At 44.0% G+C, this 20,328-nt stretch overlaps 1 protein-coding gene across 1 annotated transcript in view; it reads right to left on the reverse strand.

The window, feature by feature from the left end:
• The window catches only part of LOC128305308 (mucin-19-like), a 159,950-nt gene that overhangs the window by 55,729 nt on the left and 83,893 nt on the right, over window positions 1-20,328 (reverse strand). Inside the window, exons 3-4 of the mRNA XM_053042689.1 lie at window positions 1,460-1,783; window positions 985-1,332 (exon numbers count right to left, since the gene is read on the reverse strand). Of these exons, the coding sequence (XP_052898649.1) occupies window positions 985-1,332; window positions 1,460-1,783 (672 nt within the window). The remainder of the gene's footprint in view (window positions 1-984; window positions 1,333-1,459; window positions 1,784-20,328) is intronic.

The raw sequence follows: 20,328 nt of genomic DNA on the forward strand, positions 1-20,328 counted from the left end.
TTTTACCCATCTGCTTCATGTTTTGGGCGTATCGTTGTATACGAATTTACGGTAGGGTTACAGCAGCAGCAAGTTACTTATCGGATAGTGACAGTAACACTACGTTTTGATGTCTATATTAAGAAAGGAACGAACTACTAGAGCGAACAGCAAATTCGTTAGACTGTTGTAAGCTAAAATTGACATTATATTTCGCCCCGGCATACCACTTTCTACTACATGTGTAATTCATGAGATGCAAATAGCCCATTGGATGCTCTATAACTTTGCATACTTCTTTCAACACAACGCGGCGTGTGTGAGCAAAAGTACCTGAAATTTGCATCTCCTTATGGGCTTGCTCATAGTTGCGCCATTGTTTCATGATGGCAGCTGAGAAACGCACGGTTCGTTTCACATGGACAACGACCCCGTTTGGAGCGTACCACTATTTGTTTTTGGTTGATGAATGTTGCTTCATTAGCTGGGCCAAGACATGCCATTCCATGTGTGGATGTGGTACAGTTCTCGCTCTCTGATAGCTGATGCTTTTTAATGCTTTGCTTCGTTTATTTGCACAACTGAACAAAGCATCAAACCTTTCTTTTCCTGTGTATCGGTACGTGCCGGGATGATACATTACGTAGGACGACAAAAAGTAGTTGCGTCTTTTGTTGCTTTTGTTGATGAGATGCCGATGTTCATTTTCTACTCTGGGCACTCTGGGTTTTTGTTTCGTGCTGTGAGAATTTACTTTTTCCCCATAAACAATAGGAAAATTTGCTCACAAACAAGGGACAAAAAGCGTAAAAGATAAAAGAGAGCAGTTTCCTTAATTTTTTATACAAAAAAACACATTTGCATAGCTCGGGGTATGGCATACATGAAATGATCCATCCAGAAGTCCGACAGACAATTGTAGCGTCAGTTTTCTGTTGCTTTAGTTGTAAAAGCCCTTTTCAGGACGGTAATATGTTAAAGTTTTCTCTCATGAACGGTACTCACCATGCTGACAGTCTGTTGATCAATCCCGTTGGAAAGTGCCACGGTTCCGTTGGCAGCACTGCCTGCCGCGCTACCGTTGACACCGGGTGCTCCCGCCACACTGCCGGCTCCGTTCAGCGTGCCCGACCCGGCACCTCCATTGCTGGCGGCATTCACGTTGGTGGAGGCGCCCGGTGATCCACCGTTGGCGCTCATGGCGGCAGCCATACTAGCGGCCACGGCCACCCCATTGCCCGCCCCGGCCCCACTGACCATGGTGGAGGGCAGTGATAGCGGTGCCAGCGATACTGCTATCGACGTTGCCGGCGGGGCACCCAATACTGACGAGGGGCTGAATTGACTGACAGACTTTTGGGAAAGGAAAAGCGGGGAAAATTTTATTTAAAGTGTTGAATATAAGTTTCCACAAAATAAAAAATTAACTTAAAATATAATAATTATTAAAGCAGGTACGAATTTCCTAAGCTCTACTTACATTTCGCAACGTTTGTGTCGTGGCAACGGCATTCATCTGGGCGGCGGCTGCTGCTGCGGCCGCAACTGCTGCATTGTGTTGCTCCTGGTGCTGCTTGAGTGTGCTGAGCGAATGCTGATGATCCAACGTCACACCGCCTGCACCGCCTCCTCCTCCACCGCCACCGCCGCCGCCGCCACCACCACCACCGGCACTACCACCACCGCCCGCTCCCGTAGCGCCTTTCACCACCTGCACCGACAGGCTGTCTGTGCTGACGGTTTGTGCTGCGCCCGGCGGGAACCCGGGTGTGCCCGGAAACGGTCCCATCCCCTGGACCATCTGCTGTTGGCGTGACGCAGAAAGAGAGAGAGAGAGAGAGAGAAAAATACATAAACAGATTAAAACAGTGGTAAAACCAGCAAATGGAGGCTCGGTCGATAAACGGTCGAAAAACGGTCGAATTCACGTTATAAATTCCCTCAGGCTATAACACACCAGACAACATAACCCGGCAGCTAGGCGAGCGCGCCTGGAATCTCATTAGACTTTCAATATGGCGTAAATTTGTAGGAAGCAATAGCCTGACTGATTTTGCATGCTATTTTCCTAGTAATGTCCCTCCTTTAAAAGTGCCAAACTCAAAATCCAACAAACGACAAAAGGGAGCTGCTCCGGAGGGGACATTTTGGGTTAGCAGTGTTGACCTCTTTGAAGCACAGTGTGTGGAAAACTTCAGTCTATTCATGGCCCGGTCATTGGTCGAGAGCAGAGTGGCATCTGACAGGAAGTAAGAAAACAAAACAACGCTTCTATGCAGGGAATAATATTGGACCGTGGTAAACCGAAATGTCCTGCACGGACCAAAGAGCACCAATGAGGTGCTCCCACACGGATTTGAGGTACAGAGTTGTTCCAGAGACTCTACGAAAAGCCCGAAAAGCTGTCCAAGAAGAAAATGTGATTCGAGAACACCACAAGCGGGTGGTGGTGGTGAGTAAGTACTTCAAACAGTTAGGCTAGCTTCCGGGAATGTGGAAAAAATGTGGTCATGTGTTTGGGTTCCATTTCACCCGTTTTCCCCTGCCACCCATCGAGCCACCCATAAAATACGCATCAGCCTCTCTGCTGCTGATGCACACCACCACACAAATGACGCTTCGGAAAGTGCAGCAAGCAGTGTTTAACCTTTCGCAAAAGGGGCAGAGATTGCATTCCAGGGAAGTGTGCTAGCAGTCAACGTACCCCAATTCACAACCAACGGTGCCACAGGGTTGTTTATTTTACCTTTTGGTTGCCTAGTGGTGCCTCCACTCTACCACCGGACCGTGTTCCAGTGTCCGGCCGAGCCGGTAGCTATAAATGGTAAAGTTGAGGTTTACTGATAAAAAGACAGATTTATCTCGTGCATTGTGCGGGCGCAAGCTCACTTTCAACGTGCAGTGCGCGTTGGTAAACCGAAAGGAAAGGATACCCGTGCGCTTGGAAGGATGGCAGCAAACGAGACGGACGATGAAATAAACAGTCGAATTGTGGTGAATTCATGGCTGGTCAGGCAGAACTATGTTGCATACGACCACAATTGCTTTCATACACCCGGCTGGGGGAACCCACTGTGTTTCGGTGTTGCGACTCAACCTTAGATTGGGGAAACTGCAACTCTTTTCTGTGGCAACAAATTTTCCGGAAGTTTATGGCAGACATCAGGGTGTGGGAATGTTATGGAACACTGAACTACAGCTTTGGTCCGCATATGCAAGACAATGCAGGAGCTAGTCGTACGACAAACTTTTCACTCTTATTGTTTTATGCTACGATTGATTTGGCAGGAGAGCATGCCCTGTAGCCCAAGAATTGCGCAAGGAAAATGAGAAATGAACTCCACCCAATCTGAACAAATGGAGAAGTTTTAACGCTTTTTTTATTGAACTTATTGTCCAAACTTCATCTTTTAGTGATGAAATTTGCGTGGCATTGCATCAACACTTAAAAACATGTTTTATGATGGTATAAACACCACAAAAGTATTAACTCTACGAGAGTTGAGCTACAATTATAGTACAGGCAGTCCCTGAGATGAGCGATTCCTCTTATACGCGGATTCGGAGATACGCAGTTTTTTTTTAAATTTGACAGATGAGCTAGTTAATAGCACAATATCTAAGCAAAAATGGTGAAAAATTGGACGAAAATCAAATTTTTGTCACATAAAACATTTCTTTCTAAAATACTGTAACGTAATCTTTTAAAAAATTGAATGATTCGCTGAATAAATAAAGTTCAGAGAAGGAAGTCGACTCTGTGACTTTGAAGTATAAACGAAATTGCACCAGGATTCGACTTACGCGGATTTTTCTCGGGTTATAGCGGTCCGCTATAATAGCGTATCTCGGGGACTGCCTGTATATTTCTCATCATTTCTCGATAAAATAAACCCACAACAGTCGATGGAAAAACAATTTTCAAACGCAACCTCTTGGCTGAGTGTCTGTGTTCTGGTGCTAGAACTATTTAAACTCGACCATAATCCCCCCAGAAGGCGTAAAATCCCCGATCAAAGAGTAAAACCATCCGGCAATATATTCAGACCAGCGCTTCCCAGGCCATGCTTTTTTTTGCACTAGCGTACAGACCTTTTGTGTACCACCGGGTAGCAGACAAAGTGGGGACATGAAGCCGATTTCACGAACCGAACACGTTGTGCACATCCACTGTCTCACGCGCTTATTTTCTTCTCGGTGTACTCGTTGTTGAAATGCTATTCAACTAAAAACAAATCCTGTCACTTTTCTGTTTGCTCCCTTAAGCCACCGAAGACAGTTTTAATCTCTTTCGCAAGCTTTGTCCTTCGACACGTCACCTCCACACTCCTCCCCCTCTCGTCGGGAAGCGTCATTTATCCCCTCCTTTACTCGGTGGGCGAGCCGTATGGTAAGTTCTATAATACGCCCCACAAAAATTACTTCTAACCCTTGCAGCAACCCACGGGTTCATTTATTTCTTCATCAAGCAGCGGCACAAACAGCTACGGGAATCGAGACGGGATGGACACCGTAACGGGTGGCGCCGAGAGTTTCGAAAGCTTGCAGAACTGTAACGCTTGGGATTACGGCTCTCGAGATGGTCGACCAGAGAAATGGTGATTACGAAAAATAGGAAATTAGTTCATTAGTGCAACGGGTGGAACGGTGGGGGAAAGTTATGGCCCAAAAGGTAAGAGGTTAAAGCAATGAAAATCACCAGAAACTGTGCCAAATTACCGACCGCTCCCGTTCAATAAGTTGGCGAATGAAGATGGACCAGGCCAGGTGTACGGAGCCGCCAATCGACAGCAATTTATGGAATTTGCAAGCGGCAGTGCAAGACGGTTCGTTGTAAACAAATGAGAAGGTTGAATATTTAACGAAGATATAACGAAGAGAAAACCCGCTCAAAAGAAGACAAGTACAGAGCGGATGATGTTCAATTACACACGAAAGGATTTAATTAAAATCGAATCACTATTTACTACCGAACCGCAAACGACATTAGTTTCGAGGAAGGCCAGCGCGGAGAACCTCAAAGTAATTAATCGTGTAACTGGATGTAACAATTGTAACAACACCGGTCTGGTCTAACGGTGTCTTCGGATGATGCGAGCCAGCATACAACGGGAGGTGTTGTGTTCTCGGTTAAACTTCCGATTGGCATTTTCGCCCAGCACACGATTACGATACGCGCTGGTCACAGGAAGATGTTAGCAGAGGCAGAAACATCACCCGTAATCCGTTTCGTAACAACCCGTTACGGTTTCCCCGGAAACCTCGAAACATCACCTCCGAAAGGCGACAAAAACAGGATGTTCACCAGGCGTTCCGGTTCCGTGTACGAATGGGGGGGAGAAATTATGGCTGCCGGTGACGAGCGAGCAAAATGTTGAAACTGGGACACAAAATCCTTTCTTCTTCCAACCCACTCGGTCGGACTGTCTTTCAGCGATTCAGGATACTGAAACTGGGCTTCGTATTTACCCGAGACCCTTATTTGTCTATTAGTGCCATACCTTTTACACCCTGCTGCTGGCAATATTAATTCCTTCCGTACCGTGCAGCAGCAGCAGCCAATATTCAATCGTGCCGAGAGGAGTTATCCCGAGTTTCCGGTTGAGCCGGACAGGAGCTATCCAGCTATCTGAAACGATGCGTGTACGGCCACTACAATCGGTCACGCTGTGCAATCGGCCGTGTTCTGTGCCGGAAAGTACCCGGGTGATGCTAAACTATGTGCTTTCGATAAACAACTTTGAAATGAGATCTGGGCATAAATAATGCATCCCCGCATTATGCAGCTCACTCACCATCACCTCTCTCTCTCTCTTTCTCTCTCCTTCTCTCTCTCTGTCTCTCGCGTTGGGTCATTTGGGTGTTGGGTTGCTTTTCATGGATTAGCGAGACTACTATCGGGTTGCAGTTGCATTGGGCTTTCATTTTGTGCTCGGTGCCCGCGGCCATGCAGGCTTGGCGAATTGCTGAAGCAAAGCATCAAGTTGTCTGTAGGACGCAAGTGTTCTGTGGCGCAAAAAAAAAACAAAAACCAGAAAAAAACGGTTTCATCCACTACCTGGTGCGGAATTGGGAATGCACCATGGTGATAAAGCGATCGACAATTCACGCAACGGGGCGGCATTCGCCGTGCCCGTGTCGAAGGACCCGGACAAAAGTTGTCGGCGGAGTGGCGATTACATAAAACACCACGTTGCCACCGGTGTGCACTTATGCTGATGATGATCAAGCGCGTCCAGCAAAGCTTTCCGTTACAACGGCTGTGAGTGTGTGTGGGTTTGCGTGATGATAAATTCGGTGAATTTCAATGATGAAATGCATTCTGCGAAAGAGAAGAGTCATCATCGAGCACCCACTATGAAGAGTGTGCTGTGCGAATGTTGACTGAGGAGAAAAAAAACGTTGAAACCCCCTTGCGAAGTATTGATCGCTTGGCACGTTAGGAGAAACAGTGTGCCGGCACACAGCTAGCACTTCAAACCTGATGAATGACACAACAGACAGCGACAGCGTTGTTTTTTTGGTTTTACTTTCCCGCGCCGAGATGACTATCAGGCCGATCGGTGTTCGGTGTGAGGCAGCTGTGTTTAGGTGATATGTTGACATGGACATTGTAGCATGATCGAAAATATTTCTAGCCTACGACCCAACCCTTGTTCGAAGAACGTTGAAAAGCGGTCATCACTTCCTCCGCAATCCGCACGCGCGTAAGGGATACTCCACGGTGGCGCAACACGGTGGTTGAAGCGAAAAAGATCACGTTGACATCGAAGATCATTTTCCGAAACAAATGCCAAATGGGCCACAACACAAGCGCAAGTGTATTTTCAGCTACTTTCATCATCGTGGTTCCCCAAAATTTGACACGAAAAATTTGTCCCTCACCTTTTGGGAGGTCTTTTCGCACACAGGACAGAATGACCGGCACAGAAATACAGACACAGCGCCACAGATATTCTCCGGCGCTCGGTGGTGCTGGTGTTTGATTAATTGATGTTTCGTTCAAGTTTTGGCTCCAGTTTCTCCCATGCTCTGCTATGTATTTAGGTTGTTCCCGGGATGCCCTGTTGGGGGTCCAGGACTCTGCAGGGCGGGAAAAACATAACGCCCAATTTCAACTAATAACGAAACAACAAGACAACCTTTCCGTAGCGTCAACATGTTTTCCAATGAGTCCCTTAACTCCAGCGAAACGAATGATTAGCAACAAGCGATCCATTAGCCTGCCTGCCACCGGAGAAGCGGGATAGAATGGTTTTGCGCTGCCGAGCTTTGTCCACAAAACGGGACGCTTCGGGAAAATGGTTGTTGGCTTGAGATACTCTTGTAGCTACGGAAACACCGCTCGTTGAATAGTTTTCCAAACATGATGAGAAACGACACACCGTGGCCCTTGGAGATCTACCGGAAAAACAGTTACAAAAACAGTCACACATACACCACACCCCGCCTTTGTTACAGGCAGGCTGAAATACATCCCGAAAGGGCCTAATGCTACTGCTGGAGCCCCAGAAGGATGAAAACAGAACAATAAATTGGCGGGCGCAAACTTTAGCGGGCACAAGTTTTCCGCGCAACACAATTTTCCCGAAACACACGACGACGCACCACCCCGCAGAGTTTGCCGGAGACAAGTCAACAAAAATTTTAAACAGAAACTTTGACTGGTAAAACGTGGCGAAAAGATTGATCGTTGCAAAACCCGTCGTGGTCGGAAAATTCGTCCCCACCCCCACCCCACCCCATGTGTGCGATTTCGAGCATCTGAAGTTTTGTGTTTCTTGCTTCCTTTTTTTTTCGTTGTTGGTTTACTTGCGAAGACGAGTGAGCTTTTGGCAAGCGCTGATGAGAGCGTGTGTATTTTTAATCGCCGACTGATGTGTTTAGCAAGTTTCTAAACCATTTCCGGGTGTTTTTTTTCCCCCGTGGTGTGAGTCAAAGCAAGATATCAAAGAAAGCTGTGCGTTGCCAGTCAGCACTATTAATCACGGGGTGCGCTTGATTTCTCGGAAAATGCTGGAAAGTTTTCACGGCCTGTACTTGATGTACGGTGCGCCGTGATTAATTAAGCACGAACAGACGTACAAATCGAGTTTCACTCTGGGCTGGCTGGGGTGTTTTCAGTTCGAGAATGGCTTTAACTTTCTGCGTCGTATCATTAACTTCTATTTGCTGTGGAGCACAAGGGCTAAATTATTGTGGTTTCGAAAAATATTCGTACGTATATTTCTAAATATAACACGCTAAAAAGGCAGCTGTTTCGAATTGAAGTATGACGGTGTAGCGAGATTAAATTATTTGGGGGATGTAATATGTCTACCACGTCCATCCATCAACATCTGTGATTGGAATTGGTAGCAAAATGTCACGTTCACGCCATAACGTGAGCTCACGGGAATACCTTAATGCAAACCTAAAGATTATGGCTGTTATATCTTGTATATTAGAGTAAGCCTTTTCCGACTCTCTGTTGGGAAATTCGAAGGAACATACTATTCACTTCTACCAAAATGTGCCACCAAAATGTAAAAAAAAGGCTAAAAAACCATTTCTGAATGACATTTCTTTAATATGATTCTGAGGCCATAATCAACACCCGGAGAAAATGGTGTGCAAATTTCCTTCAAAAGCTAACGGCAGCTTTCAAATTTTGATTCGAAACAGAAGAAACGTTTCAAACGCTCAAACACCCATGCAGCTGGTGAAATAAATTGAATTGCTAAACAAAAATAAAAACAAAAGCGCTGTGCAAGATGGTTTAATTTTCTCTCGATTTGAATTCTCAATCCAATCGTTTGAAGATGTTGCTCTTGATTAAAATCACCCTTATGGGGGTGGTTCTTTGCAGCAATTCAATTGCAAACAATGCCACTGTACCAGTTGATGATCAGACATCTTCGGTTTGATTGTATCCAGTTGCAGTGAAGGTGCTGCTTTTCTTGTACTCCACCATTCGGGGTACTTTCCCTCGATACTCCGATACAAATAGATTACGAAACTATGCCAATACCACCAGGCAGTCAGGTTCATAAACATACGAACGAGTTTTTTCCCACCAGAAATAAGGATGCCGTACTTGGGGGGTGGGTGGGTAGAATGTTTTGCAACCGGTTGAATCTGGACCGGAATTGCGATTAGACAAGAAGGAGTGTGTGGAACGTAAATTTCAGCCCATGCACATGCACATGTTTTATGCTGCAACAGCGTAGTATGTCCCTGTTTGCTGCCTCCACCAATCCATCCCGAGCATAAAATACACTAGTAGCATAGGAATTTTTGTTAATTCTCGGATGACAAAAGCGGTTAAATGGGCAAGTGGATGAATAACTATTGTTGTTCAAATGTAAAGTAATTTACTGACTTAACCCACTTACTGAAATATACTGTAAATAGAGACACATCTAAAAAGCGTATTCCGATTGTAAGAATGCTTCAACTGTGCAGATTACGGTGTTGTTCAGTTTGTTGAGCAACTTCACGGAAGATGTGTGGTTTATTGTCATGTCGGTCGGTTGTAGATTAATTAAAATCAATTGAACGAAATGTAAATCATGCCAAACTCTACTCACACACACTTCTTGCTCAAGTCGGATCATACGGACACGAGTGTGTTCGTGTAAGGCACAGGCCCATCTCATCCCCTTCGTCCGTATCCAATGTGTACGGGAGTCCCAACATGCAGACATTTGCAATGCAAGAACATCTTCAAGAAACTTGTTCAAGCGATAACATAACATTCATATTGTTTCTTTTTCCTTCAAAAAGTACAAGATAAATGTACGGGAACGTTGGTTTTTTGTTTTCGTTCTCGTCGTACCAAGGATTATGGCTCATTGCTCGGGATTTATGTTTTACGTCCAGAACGTGCACAAAAAACAGTGCAAAGCGTACACAACACAAATTCACAACTTGAGCATACATTTGGAGGGCTGAAAAAATAAAATAAAACATCACCTTCTGGTTCGAAATGATGAGTGATTTATGGTTTGCTTGAGCCGGGCATGGGCTACGTACAGTGTTGCACATACACTAACGTAAACCGGCGTTAGAAAGAGAGTCTAATGTGAAAGCAAAAGGCACCCGATAGCAAACAACAATACGATTGCATACCATACCGCAAACGAATTTATTTGATTTTATCAAGCATCTCATCGGTCGAAGCGTGTGCTTTTTTTTTGTTTGTTTTTATGTTTGCAGCAATGAAGATTTATTGCTTGGCAACAAACAAGCAGCAACCGTACGGAAGGATTAGTTTGGATCATCTATCTGCCCGACGCACCGGTTTCGGTACGGTTTAATCCACTCCGTATTTTAGCACCGGAATGCTACGATAACGATGAATTATAGGACATGTTTGAAGTGGATGTTATAATTTGTGCACTACAGCACCTTATCAAACAGTCAAACAAATATGCTATTTTTGGCTTAAAATTCACAGTACAGATAGAAAATTTAAGCACTTTTAAAAACATTCTTTAAACTCAAATAATTAGGTATTATGTGTACAGAAATGCTAACTACAGCAAAAGGACATCTGCTGTTTTAATTAATCTTAATTAACATCCACCGTTCGCCTGCGTGTGTACTGCTGTCAGTGCGACATTTAAGCAGTCTTTGTTAGTACTGCTACGCTGAAGTCGCGTAAACCTTGGGTCGAGTGAAAAGCTGGGGTTTTTTCTTCTGGCCCTCAGCAAACGTCATTTGCACACACTAACGAACGAAGATAAATTGGGTAGAAGAATCTTTAACGAGACGTCATGGCTCACAGCTCGAACAAATGGGTGTCCTGATTTCTCACAACATACATTCGTAAAAAGCTAGATGAAAAGAAAATATACAGCAACAACACAAAAAAACACGCCCCGTTAGATCTCATCTGGTACGGTATAACTCATCATCGGTTTAGTCAACAGTGACAAACCGGCTCAGATGGTTTCCATTCTGCATAGCCTTTACAACCTTTCACCATATTGGAGACAGCCGTACAGCAGCAGGACGATCGACGCGCGAAGAGAGTCGCGTATCGATTTTTTCCCCCTTGATGCTACGAAGAAGTGTGAACGTTTGACACTATTTGCGTAGACTATATGTGCTGGGTGGGGTTTGGTTTTGCCGCTCGTTCCTTCGGGTTTTTCTTTCTTTTCCCTTTTGCTTGCTTGCCTGCTTGCTTGTTAGGTGAAACGCAGATGAGTGTTTTAAATGAACCGGCACTATTTTGCTCGCGCTTGTCGCCGCGCTAGGCAGTCTGTAGGCAGTCACAGCGAAAGAAAAACGATCGACCTCCATGCGGATGACGCAGAAAATTCGTAATGCAACGCGACAGTTAACGATCCATTTGATGGTAGCCAAATTTGGCACGCGAAGCGCGAGGTGAGACGATTGATGACGAACGTAGAGCAAGGGCAAACACCAGCATGATTTTTACGAGTCGAGTAGAAGATAAGTGAGTCGGGTAATGATTACCACGAAAATAAGCAACCATTTACGTGAACCAGAGGGATGAAATAAAGCCAGGAAAATAATTCATTTCCACTAATTTAAATCCTTTAAACGGAAGAATGACGCCCGCTAATAAATGTTTCGCTAACATATCTCCACATTTCTGGGCGATTGTGTTTGATAGCCGTCATTAGAAAGCCAGAAGATTCATGGTTTACAGGTGCGCGGTTAAAACCCATGCCGTTGATTGATATTAGACTGCACATGTAATCAATCGTTTTGCGAAAAGGGTGATGGATGTGTGCCATAATGTGGTTTAGCACCCCCCGCCTCGGTGCCACGGGGTGCGAATCTAGTACGTTAATCAAACATAAATAGCGCGTAAATCAGTCGCACACAAGAAGCTTGGTGAAAGCATTGGCGAGAGCCTTTGTTTCGACGCGATGGCTTTTGAGCGTCGACATTGTGTACCGCTTCGAAGTCTGCGGTTGAAGGGCACAAAACCAAAGTGACATACATAATAGAGAACAACGACCGTAACGCCACGTGAAGGTAAATGGTAAGAAGCATGCCAAAAACCTCCTCCCGGTACACCGGTAAGTAAGCGGGCGGTGTATTGAAGCGATCGTAAGCATTCCCAGCATAAATTCCCACCAGGGGATGTACCTTTTCCAACTGCAGCTCAGGAGGAAAAACTGAAGCAAAGGCTTAAGGAAAGTTGGTTGTATGCTAAGCGAACGCATATGGTAAGTGTGAGTGTGAGTTTCCAAGCGAAATATTTAATAGAGTTAAAAATAACCCAAAATGCCGGACCAGAGCAGAAGCCGTTTTGCGATCGAAGTGAACCGTCGCGTCTCGGCGTGAACCGGTTTTCCCGCTGCATGATGTGTTTTAGCAGAGCGTTTGGATGGTCAAATTTGTACCTCACGCTAATCGCATTCGGAAAACATAAATAATCAACAGCTGGCCGTGGTTCACCAATCCAAAAGGCCACGTCAGTAAAGAACGATGGGCACGTGTTGCAAATAATTAACATTTCTTTATAGTTCGGCATCATTTAGTAAAGTGTCGCACCGTACACGACGTACGAAGGCACAGAGGCTTGGCGACCGTGACGATTGGCTTGCATTTTGCGATTCTCCTGCTTCTGTGAAGGGTTAGGAAAATTGAATGGGTAATGTTTAAGTAAATTGCTTACATCTGAAAATTGCTTTTCTGATTTATACCTTTGTACACTCCCTCCCGCTCCCTCCGTTCTCGCCCTCTTTAAAATACCCCTACATTGCGAACTCCTATTGGCCGCAACAACCCTCTACTGCGAGCAATGCATTTGTTCAACTCCTCCTGTCACCTGCTTGAGTTTCAAAAATCTCTTTCTTCCTATCGTGCTCGTCTCCTATCCTCTCTTTGACACCTTCATCCCTCCTTTCTCTTTCCTTAGTAACCTTAATTTAAATTACTTTCTAGTCTAGACCTTTATTCTTAGTAAGTACTTATCTTATCTTTGCCCATATGTTAGTCTTTAAATAAGGCGCTTAGTTATAAGTTATGTTTATGAAGCTTGTGCGGACAAACTAAAAATAAATAATAATCAGCAATTTTTTTTCCGGGGTCAGAATACAATATTTCATCCAATATTTATATGTTCGTCAAAATTTAAACTATTAAGTTTTTTTTTAATATAAAATATTTCACACATCAGTCTTGACCGAAAGATGCATTTGGTCGCATTTTCACGCGGCCAACCGAAATTCTGATTTAATGTGCGCTCTGTCCGTCAAACAAACACACACACCATTTACCATTTTCCCATCAGTCGGGGACATTAACGCATCGACAGTTTCCAAATGGCAATTGGCAGACGGGTTTTCAATGCCTTATAGCCCCTTACCTGCCCAACCTGGTTGTCAATTATGGATGAAAAATTCGATGCACATACACATTAATAAATAACACCTCATGTTCATTAATGAATGAATGCAGCTCATTTGCATTCGACAGCACACGGTGTATCGAGATGTTGATTATTTATCGGACATGAAAGTATCACTGTGTTTGCTGTATTTGCTGTTAATTGAACCTGTGTATGAGTTTCAAAATGGAATATTCTTATATAAACACAGCATTAATTAATGCGTATTTACATAATACTTTAGTAAATATTAACGATATTTCAGCACAAAAATTAATACACTTTGCCGTCCCTTCAACATTTTCACTTCTAATCCGAAGTATTGGATTAAATTTTGTTAAATTGTGCAATGTTGAAATGGAATTTCAGTAGCATTCTGTTTGCATTCTTCATAAACACCGAAGCAAAGGGTACGTTTCACGCTACTCTTCGAAACTGTCCCTGCCGATGGCTTTTATGCTTCAAGGTGTTTAAAAAACAGGATGCTCCCTTTTCCTTTCTGTCGCATCGTGGAGGAGCAACATGCTTTACACAATTGCCGAAAACCGCATCACGCTGGGTCGCCCTGTTCTAGAGGCTCGGAGGAGGAATTTTGTAGCAAATTTTAGGGCGCATGCTTTCCGAGGTTGTTTCACTTGTCGAATGCTTGAAATTCTTCCCATTGTTATTATTGGAAGCGACCATTTTACATTTGACGGAAGCATTTTAAAAGCAGCAACATTGGGAAGATTAGCCGCTGCGAGATTAAACATTCGGCTTTAATGTAGGCGCGCACGCGGGATTGATTCATCAACATTCATCATTCATCATTTCTGCCGCTAAATAATTCCATCCATCCAATGGACGTGAGGAATTTGGTACGGTTTTGGGTTCTAACGCTTCGGTCGGCTGTACTTCAAAGTGAACGGGCGGGTTCTGGCTTTTTCGAGAATATAACATCGAGAATCCATCATTTCATACCACAAACTTGAGTGCCCCATGGCCTATCGGTGTGGATGGATAATGATCGCAGTTTGCTGCATCCGGCACACATCGATGCATCGCATTCCCAGCATAGAATTGCCGAAGTGAGCCGAAAACCAAAAACAGGTTTGCAAAAGAATCGACAACAGGCCGCTTAATGCAGATCATAATTGGCTTAGCGCACATTAGGTAGCTTGTGAACTGCACGGCCAACGTTGCACACAAGCTGCGGCAGGTACAACCGTTTACCGAAAACAGAATTCGTGGAACAGTTGCGTGATGTAAAGAGACTGAGGTCAGACAAATGATGGACAACTGAAAGTTAATTAGAACTCGAAAAGGATGGGAAAATAAAACATTCCAGCCATACAAGCATCGGTTCTGGATCATTTTAACGGCGAGGCACCGAAATACGAAAAGAATACAAATGTATGTTATAAGAAGCCGCTTTTAGTTTTAATATTAGGCTAAATTATCTAAATTTAACATTTTATTATGAATTCTCAATAATAAATCAATTTTATATTTCTGAGCAAACCATTCTTTAAGGATTTTTTGAAGGCCATTACTTGGAAAGTTGGTATTAATTTTGCCCGAAATATGTGAAATCACAATGCAAATGAGAAGATTGCCCATTCCATTTGTGGAAGGGTTTGATAGAATTTTCTAACGGAAGCAATGTTGATGTTGTGTTGATAACATTTACGCTGCCGAGCTCATTTGAGGGCAATATCAACAGGACGACCCAAGTAGAAGGTTTCTAGAATTACCATTTTGGAAAACTTAGCAAATAGCTTCTTCGGGTTAAAATGATGAAATGGATACAACATTAAAACAACTTTAAATTAAAAGCGAGTACTTAGAACAAGAGTACGAAGAGAGTAAGACGAAATATCCGTATCAATAGATGTAAAAACAAGCAACTTTCCACGAGGCTCGACAATTTTGTCTGTAATGCCCCTTACGCCAAACAGCAAAGAGTAAAAAATGGTAGACTAACATTTTGGAAAGTGTAAGAGATCTTAAACCTTATCGCATTTTCAAAACGATCCAAAATTTATTACATCAATTTCACATCTATTCAAACAAAACAAAACAAAAAACAACGTTTGACATGGGTACAATCAGCCAAACAGAGCTGTATTGGAATGAAATCCGATGAAAAATGTGATTGGTGTATCCGTTTGGATCATTTATCAAAAGGTAGCAGCATAAAACACGCACCAAATCCTATTACAGATACTACTTACTCATCGATTTGTTATGAACGAGGCAAAATGAGTTATGGTCGTTCGGGTGTCGATGAAGACGGAGAACTGTCCCATAGAGTAATCGGTAAGTGATCAGCTTAATATACCAAACAGTGGACCGAATGCGATACTCTAAAAGCAAGGGATTGGACCTTGTTTTTGGTATTGCAAATTGCCTCATAAACCATGATAACCTCATGATACATTACACGCAATAATTTACATTACAGTCGCAATATAGCAAGTCGGAAAATAAATTAAGTTCTTATGACTCACGAAAACATGCAATTTGCCTTCGGATGAAGCATCTCCGGAACTTACCTGAAATTACAAAATGAAAAAGAAATAATTAGTTGATAGAAGACGATAACAATGAAAATGACGACAAGCAGTGAAATTTCCAGATGGATTTTCACTCAGAGAAATGATGTACCGTAGCCTTTATTATAATCGTTTATGAGATTTTATTTAATGCCTGATTCTGATTCTAATAATGTTCCGTGCACCGAGACAAAGCTCGCAAACTCAGGCAAAACTGAAAATACTTGTCATCACCACTCCCCGGTTGGCGTATCGGCTATTTCGATTATACGGAAACCATTTCCGAACGAGGGATGTGGAAATATCAGGTCTCACCAGAATTTTATCCTGATTTATCACCACTTGCTTGCTTGTCTCTCCTTGTAGAAAGTTGCCAGTGCCTTGTCCCGGCGTTTCCATGCATTAAAAGGGTATTATCAAACGTTCTGGGCTGGCGCGTGGCTTTCCAGAGGTTTTTGGAGGTGTTTTATACCACCAGAGTACCACCGGAGAGTGGAAAACTGTTGTGCAGCTCAACTTTCCCGTCCTTCGCGCCGAGCGCCCGGCTTGGCTGACATTAAAGATGGCAAGAACAAAATTTTAACAACGTTATGCGATATATTCGTGGGTTTCATCAGTTGAGACTTCCCCGGCTAGGCTACACTCAATTTGTGCCAGTTTGTTTTAAGCAAAATGAGCTTTCCTGTAGTGGCACAGGGTACGGGAAACCTGATAGTGGTGCTGTGTATTTTATCACCACGCGGCCGGTAGAAACTGTGTGCCTGACGGGGCTAAGCGCATTAGCCGGTCGGAAACACTAGAAACCGTTTACCATTCATCATTTTCTTTCATCTCCGGTGTGTCTCTAGCGATGCGGTTGGCCGGATGATATGGTGGACGCAGTTCGAAACTTTTCGGGATATTGTCTGTAGTTGTTCGCTCTCTGAGACGGACTATCATACCCGGTATACATCGTTTAATTTAGGCGAAATGTTCTAGGAAATTGGCAGTAAAACAAAGTAAAGGGGGCGTTAATGCGAACCATTTGCGTCTGAATTTTATTATTCATAGAACAGTTTAATAAACAACAGCTTTTCGCGGAAAACGGAAATACCAAACCATCAATCACCAAAGAAGCGCGTAAATGGATTCGAAACAATCATATTTTTCATCGATGAAATGATTATTTACCAAGCGAAACGTGTTGTTTTTTTTTCTAATTTATTCAGATCAATTGCGTTTTGCGCAGGAAGCTTTCAGAGGAGGAAATTACTTTTTCAAGCATCCGTGAACGGTCGTGAAACATTTCAGAATTGTCTGCGAGTTCGCGTAATGATGTTGCTAATTACCGAGAAAATTAAACGATAAAATCGACGATACTCAATACTTCTAAGCCCTTTGGCTGTGCTGTGCCAGAATTACATTCGTGTATCAGGTTAATCACGCGGTGTAAATCATTTTCTAAAGATGATTGAAAGCTTGTTTGATGTGTTGCTTCCCATATCGAATATGCTCTGGAACAAAATCTAGCAAATGAGGCTGTCTGTCACATCCTGTCCCTGTTGTCTCGGTCACACACGTGTAGCATCAGCGATGAAAAGGAATCCTGCAAGCGTGACACACGACAATTGAAAGCCCGGATCTGCGCGGAATGGTAAATTACGGTCGAAATAAAGCCCGGCTGTAATCTTTAAAAACGAACACGTCCCGTTACACGGTACCGCTTTTCACCCACATTCATCAACCTTCAATCCACTCCACGCGCGCCACACATAAAAGTGTGGCCTTGAATCCTTCGGCAAAGGAAAAAAAAAACCCCAGGGGTTGGTAAACCCTCACAAAACTGGCTTCACGGTTGCGTGTAGAATTCAATTTATTCTTATTCCTCGGAATCCAACCCCCGGAGCCGCGGCTTGTTGGCATGGTCCGGATATGAAGGATGGTTCAATGGAAAGGATCATCCCTGGCGCTCATCAAAGTGCCCTCGCTCGCTCGATGTCTAGATTCCCTTTCGAATGGTTGAGTGCTGATGAGCGCTAGTGAGCGCAATCCTTTTCAGCCCTGTCTGGTGGTGGTGGTGTTGGTGAAGGAGTTTAAATTAATTCCACCGTCCCTTTTGCGTGTGCTAGGGGAACTGAAAACTCACATTTTCCGAAAGGTACATTGTCGCATTTGATGGATTTGTTGTGTAGTGCCCGAGAAATGCGGACAAATCAGGTCTACCTGATTACATTACGGGGTTCGGATTTGGACCGTGAAAGTTACGTCGAATTGCTGTGTGTAAAATGGTCACCACCAATGGTATGTGATATTTTCAAGTTGAACAATCCTGGAAACGGATTAATAAGCTGGCCATATCAGCCACTACAGCCACTGCTGAAATTTCATAACAGAAAAAGCAATTCGTCTGACGCTAACTTGGCCAAACTTGGTTACTTACCACCCCCCCCCCCCCCCATAACATAAACCCCAAAACGCACCGGGCCAAAGGATGCAAAGATGGATGGTCCCCATTCCACCCCGGTACAGGTGTTTCATCAAAAAGGGATTTAGGTGCTTTTACGGGGACACATTTCAATCCGCAGACCGAAAGACGCATGTAGCAACCCAAAAAGTCCTCCCACCAGAGCGTATGGTGCGTTGGGAAACATATTTATTAGTAGCGAAAAAGGTAACATCCAACATCCAACAGCACACATAAAGCAAAAAAGGGTGCTGCTGCTGTTCGGGGCCAATTTGAGCTGTTTTGCATCGAGTGTTCCACTCGGTAGAAGTCGTAACGAATCGATAAAAGGGTATCCAGGAGCAACCTGGCGGCAACGGTGGAGCGATTGCGAGTGCGTTGGGGTTTGTTCTTTTTTTAAAGTTTGCTGCCGAGGACGGACTGACACTTTTACGGCTGGATGAACATAAACACCAGTCAAATCAAGTAATCAGTAGCTAAAGGTAACCCATGGGGGGTTCATGGTTACCGCGCGCTGCAGAGCTGTAAGGCGGGCGGGCGAATCGGATATTCCCCGACAGAACATTGTATATTTCTGGTGGAGATCCCAGAAAAGGATTCTCGTGCCGGAAGGGCGGCTGAGACGGGCATTTTGATTTACGACAAAACTAGGCCACTTATACGCCTAGCGCCACCACCAAAAGCGTTGCTGCTAGCAGTGTCAGGAGTCAAAAAATGAAGGATAACTTTATGGCAAATTTACATAATGAAGCAATCACAATTACGGTTGAGATAGTCCATTTCCGGGTTACGAATGAATGGGTTTTCAATGCGATACTGAACTCCTGAAATAGAAGCAGCGTAATAAGGCATCCAGAATGTCCGAAGTTTAGCACTAACTGTGGAGATATTTATTAGCATATTGATTAATTTTTTTATTTAAAAAAACGTTCTTTTATGAAGTATTGAAAACTTTCCATCCTCCGGAAGTCGGTATTACATTTAATTATTTCCGAAAATGCTAATAACTCCATGCCCGTGTAATGTACTCTATAAATTAAAGGACTAATTACAATTAGCTGAATTGCTTCAAGTGCGGATGAGAATTCTTGCCATTCCTTTCCAGCAATTAGACTCCACCACAAAGGCAGCCCGTTAATGGCTGAGGCGCTCACACATATACACACACACACACACCTCCACCAAAGTAACGACGAATCGCAAAAGCCCTAAGGGAAAATGAGCTTTTTCCTGATCATTTTCTTAACTCCATTTCGAAATCATCGCAAGAAAAATCACACCAAAAGTGGCATTCCAAACGGGGGCACTTGGCACGCTTTATAGCAGCGCACCACTTCGGCATAGGAATGTCTTCACGACATTCCAAGCAATTGGATGCATTCGTTACCAGACGCAAGGCAAGCGCGCTGAATGGTTGGATGGATGGAGGAAACAGATTTCTGCCATTTATGACCGATCCGGCAGTGGAAACATCGGAACAAAATCAATTCCAGGCTAGACCAGACATTTTCCATCTACCGAAGGCAGATGGGGGGGGGGGTGGGACAAATTCTGCCACAGGATGCGGGAAATATCCAATTAAGTGTTATAACCCGAAGAGTAATTAAAACTAAAAGTATCGATTGTCTGAATAATGAAGCGGCTGAAATTTTCCTCGACGCGTTGGTCCGTTGGACAAGTGCGAGAAGTGTCCGAGTGTCCCGGACTGGCCCGAACGGATCCCATCTCGTGGCTGGCCTGAGAGTCCATTCGGTTCGCTAAAGCCAGCGTGCGGAGGAAAGTTGATTTAACAAAACAAAATGCCGCCCTTATTATCAGCGGCACACAAGTTTGCCAGCGTTCAAAGATCGAACTGGCCCCTTCTGAAATACCATCCCCTAATAACCACATCAGACCGTTTGGATCGGGAGTTCGGGAACCAACTGCCAACTTCAACTCCGAAGGAAGAAAATCGATTTCCTACCGCCATAGGGTTTTTGCAGTTTCCCGGACATTCTCTTTCTCTCTCCTACATACAAACA

This window comes from Anopheles moucheti, chromosome 3 (assembly GCF_943734755.1).
Source record: "Anopheles moucheti chromosome 3, idAnoMoucSN_F20_07, whole genome shotgun sequence".
NCBI lineage: Eukaryota > Metazoa > Arthropoda > Insecta > Diptera > Culicidae > Anopheles > Anopheles moucheti.